The sequence below is a fragment of the Nicotiana sylvestris genome, chromosome 8 (genome assembly GCF_000393655.2).
Source record: "Nicotiana sylvestris chromosome 8, ASM39365v2, whole genome shotgun sequence".
In the NCBI taxonomy this organism is placed as follows: Eukaryota; Viridiplantae; Streptophyta; class Magnoliopsida; order Solanales; family Solanaceae; genus Nicotiana; species Nicotiana sylvestris.
The window spans coordinates 134,387,388-134,391,430 of record NC_091064.1 but is presented as its reverse complement, the minus strand read 5'-3'; the positions used below and the strand labels follow the sequence as shown (position 1 = coordinate 134,391,430).

Here is a 4,043-nt window from a genome sequence, read left to right as displayed (position 1 = left end):
TTCACTACCCAACACTCCAAACATATTACCTATCCAAGAACCCCATCGCATTATGAATAGATACCCACATACAAAGAGGAAAAATGAACAAAACTAAATGAAACAAAAATAGGAAAACACGATACAATTTAAACAAAGCGGGAAAGGAAGAACATACTAGTGATGAATGAACGAGCACACTTGGGAGATGAATTCTCAGGTGTTTTCTTACTTTCTTGGATTCAACTAGCCGTTTTTCCCTTCTCTTTTTTTTTTCTTTTTTTTTTCGTTTTGTTACGTTTTCTTTCTGATAATAAATAAATAATTTCTTTTATTTTGTTTTGAAAGTGTGTGAATGCTGAGGATATGCGAGGGTACTTACCTGGGAGGTTTGCGATGGGTAAGTCACCGCATAATATTATGCGACCTCATAAGTGTTATGCGGTGGTTTCAACTTGAATTTCTTGAGGGACAAAATGCGGTGCACTATGCGATCGCATAACTGAAATGCAGTTCGCAAAGTGCACCTCTGTGCCTCATTTTTAACACCAAATTTGCCAAACAAACTGTCTGGGTCTACGACCACAATGCGGTTCGCATAGTTAAAATGTGACCGCATATGTGTAGCAAACTTCCCATGGTGATTTTTCTTCCCTTTCACACGCAATTTTGCCCAGTGTTATGACCTTTTGAATTCCCTGCACTCTAACACACACTTTAAATTGCTCAATTAAATCTATCTAACAAAAATTAAAATTTAAAGGACAAAAAGGGTGTTACCACACATGGGTTGCCTCCCATGAAGCGCTTGATTTAACATCACGGCACAACGAAGCTGGCGTTTCTTTGGGTTCACTCATTGGTCGAGCACGGACCATCTTTGAGAGCCAACTACTCCACCAAGTGTTTTTCTCCATCTGTACCCAAATAGTGCTAGACTCGCTGGCCATTTACTTTGAAGGTTCAAAGCCCATCCTTCGATTCTAATTCCACAGCTCCAAAAGGAGAGACATTGACCACTTTGAACGGACCGGACCATTTTGATTTGAGCTTGCCTGGAAACAATTTGAGCCTTGAGTTGAAGAGCAAAACCAAGTCACCCGACTTGAACTCCCTTTTCAAGATTTTTTTGTCGTGGAAAAACTTCATCCTTTCTTTATACATAGCTACACTTTCATATGCATGGAAATGGAATTCCTCCTTTTCATTGAGTTGTGTTAACCTCAAATTTGCAACTTCAGCCCAGTCCAAGTTTAACCTCTTTAAAGCCCACATGGCTTTGCTCTCCAATTCCACGGGTAGATGACAAGCCTTTCCGAAGATTAACCGATAAGTAGAAGTTCCAATAGGAGTTTTGTATGCCGTGCGGTATGCCCACAATGTGTCATCTAGCTTCCTTGACCAATCTTTGCATTAACAATCTATTTGCTAGAATGTTCTTTATCTCCTGGTTGGAAACTTCAACTTGGCCATTTGATTGGGGATGATAAGGTGTGGCCACTTTATGCTTGATGCCATATTTTCTAGTAGCCCCGTGAATTCCCTGTTATAGAATTGAGACCTACCATCACTAAGAATGGCTCTAAGAGTGCCAAACCGCATGAATATGTTTTTCTTTAAGAATGTGGTCACACTCCTTGCCTCGTTGTTTGGTAAAGAAACTACTTCAACCCATTTGGACACATAGTCCACAACCACCAAGATATATTTCATACCACAAGAGCTTACAAAGGGACCCATAAAATCAATTCCCCACACGTCGAAGATTTCTATCTCCATCACAAAGTGCATTGGCATTTCATGCCTCTTGGAGATTGATCCTTGCCTTTGGCATCGGTCACAAGCCTTGACCATTTGATTGGCATCATGATAAATATACGGCCAATAATAACCACATTCAAGCACCTTAACCTCCGTTCAATTTCCCCCATAGTGACCCCCAACCGGTGAGTATTGGCATGCCTTTAGAATTGGCATAATCTCTTCTTCTGGAACACACCTTTTGATGATGTTGTCATCACAAACACGGAACAAGAATGGTTCTTCCCAATAGTATTGCCGACAATCTCTCAAAAACTTCTTCTTTCTATAGGATTACAATCCATCCGGAATAAGGTCACTAACCAAGTAGTTAGCAATATCGGCATACCAAGGAGAAAAAGTGCTAGATAGTGCCAATATGTGTTCATCCGGGAAAGCATCGTTGATTTCAAGATCTCCCTTTGGTCTCCCTGCCTCTTCAAGCCTTGATAAATGATCCGCCACTTGATTTTCCGTCCCCTTTCTATATTTGAATTCGAAGTCAAACTCTTGCAACAACAGGACCCACCGAATCAATCTAGGCTTTGCATCCTTCTTTGCCATAAGATAGCGAAGAGCAGCATGATCTGTGTACACTATCACCTTGGATCCCAACAAGTAAGCCCGAAATTTCTCAAAGGCATAGACAATGGCAAGAAGTTCTTGTTCAGTCACCGTATAATTTATTTGCGCTCCATTGAGTGTCTTGCTTGCATAATAGATCGGGTGAAGAACCTTATTGTGACATTGGCACAGCACTGCTCTAATAGCTACACCACTGGCGTCACACATGAGTTCAAATGGAAGAGACCAATCGGGTGTGACAATAATAGGTGCCGTGGTGAGCTTTTGCTTCAATTACTCAAAGGCATTGAGGCATTTCTCGTCAAACATAAAGTTTGCATCTTTCTCAAGGAGTTTGCATATAGGATTTGCAATCTTGGAAAAATCCTTGATGAAACGCCTATAAAATTTGACATGCCCCAAGAAACTTCGGACACCTTTAACTGAAGTAGGTGGAGGAAGATTGGAAATGATCTCAATCTTTGCCCGGTAAACCTCTATGCCATGTTGTGAAATTTTATGCCCCAATACAATTCCTTCATCTACCATGAAATGGCATTTCTCCCAGTTGAGTACAAGGTTGGTCTCCTCACATCTCTTAAGAACTTGTCTAAGGTTGTTGAGACAATGCTCAAAAGAGTCACCTACCACCGAAAAGTCATCCATGAAAACCTCCAGAAAATCCTCCACCATGTCGGAGAAGATGGACATCATGCATCTTTAAAAGGTAGATGGAGCGTTGCACAAAACAAACAACATCCGGCTAAAGGCAAAAGTTCTATAAGGGCAAGTGAATGTTGTCTTCTCTTGGTCCTCCAATGCTATATTGATTTGGTTGTAACCGGAATACCCATCAACAAAGCAATAGAATGACCTTCCCACTAGCCGATCAAGCATTTGATCAATAAAAGGCATAGGGAAATGGTCTTTGCACGTGGTACTATTGAGCTTCCGGTAATCCATACACACCCTCCATCTGGTCACCGTTCTTGTTGGGATGAGCTCATTTTTATCACTTTCAATCACGGTCATGCCTCCTTTTTTCGGCACACATTGCAGCGGGCACACCCAAGAACTATCGACAATGGGGTAGACTACCCCGACATCCAACCACTTGATGATTTCTTTCTTTACCATATCTTGCATGGACGGGTTCAACCGATGTTGATGTTCCATACTTGGTTTCGTCTCACTCAGTTGGATCTTGTGTTCGCAAATTCCGGCGGGAATCCCTCGAATGTCCGCAATTGTGCATCCAATAGCTTGCCTATGCTCCTTCAAGACTTCAAACAATTGTTCTACCTGCACATCATTCAATAAAGAAAAAATGATTACCGGTAAAGTATCATTTGAGCCAAGAAATTTATACCTCAAGTGTGGTGGAAGTGGTTTGAGCTCTAGTTATCGTGGCTCAATAATAGAAGGCTTTGCGGGAGGAGTGGCTCTATTCTCCAAGTCGAGAGAGAGCTTCGCCGGAGCATAAGTGTAGGACCCAAGCCCCTCCAATGCATTGACTGATTCCATATTTCCTTCCATATCTTCACCATCAAAGTTCACCAAAATAGCCGCCAACGCCTCACCGAGGCATTGTTCTTCCATCCTCATTTCAACCGTATCTTCCACTTCATTAACAACATCAATCACCGAGATGCTTTCATATTCATGTGGTAGTTTCATACCATTGCTTGCTTGGAATGTGA

At 41.7% G+C, this 4,043-nt stretch overlaps 1 protein-coding gene across 1 annotated transcript; it reads right to left on the bottom strand.

Moving 5' to 3' along the window:
• Window positions 1-942: 942 nt before the first annotated feature.
• Window positions 943-1,833, bottom strand: LOC138875702 (uncharacterized). Its single transcript, XM_070154565.1, has 2 exons — window positions 1,545-1,833; window positions 943-1,385 (listed from the first exon to the last, which is right to left on the bottom strand). Exons 1-2 carry the CDS (start codon window positions 1,831-1,833, stop codon window positions 943-945), a joined length of 732 nt encoding a protein of 243 aa, XP_070010666.1.
• Between the last annotated feature and the right edge of the window lie 2,210 nt (window positions 1,834-4,043).

Coding starts and splice junctions, on each gene's coding strand:
- LOC138875702 (XM_070154565.1), bottom strand. CDS start 1,833: ATGGTCAAGGCTTGTGACCGATGCCAAAGGCAAGGATCAATCTCCAAG. Junction 1,386..1,544: donor TAGAGCCATTCTTAGTGATG/GTAGGTCTCAAT, acceptor GTTAATGCAAAG/ATTGGTCAAGGAAGCTAGAT.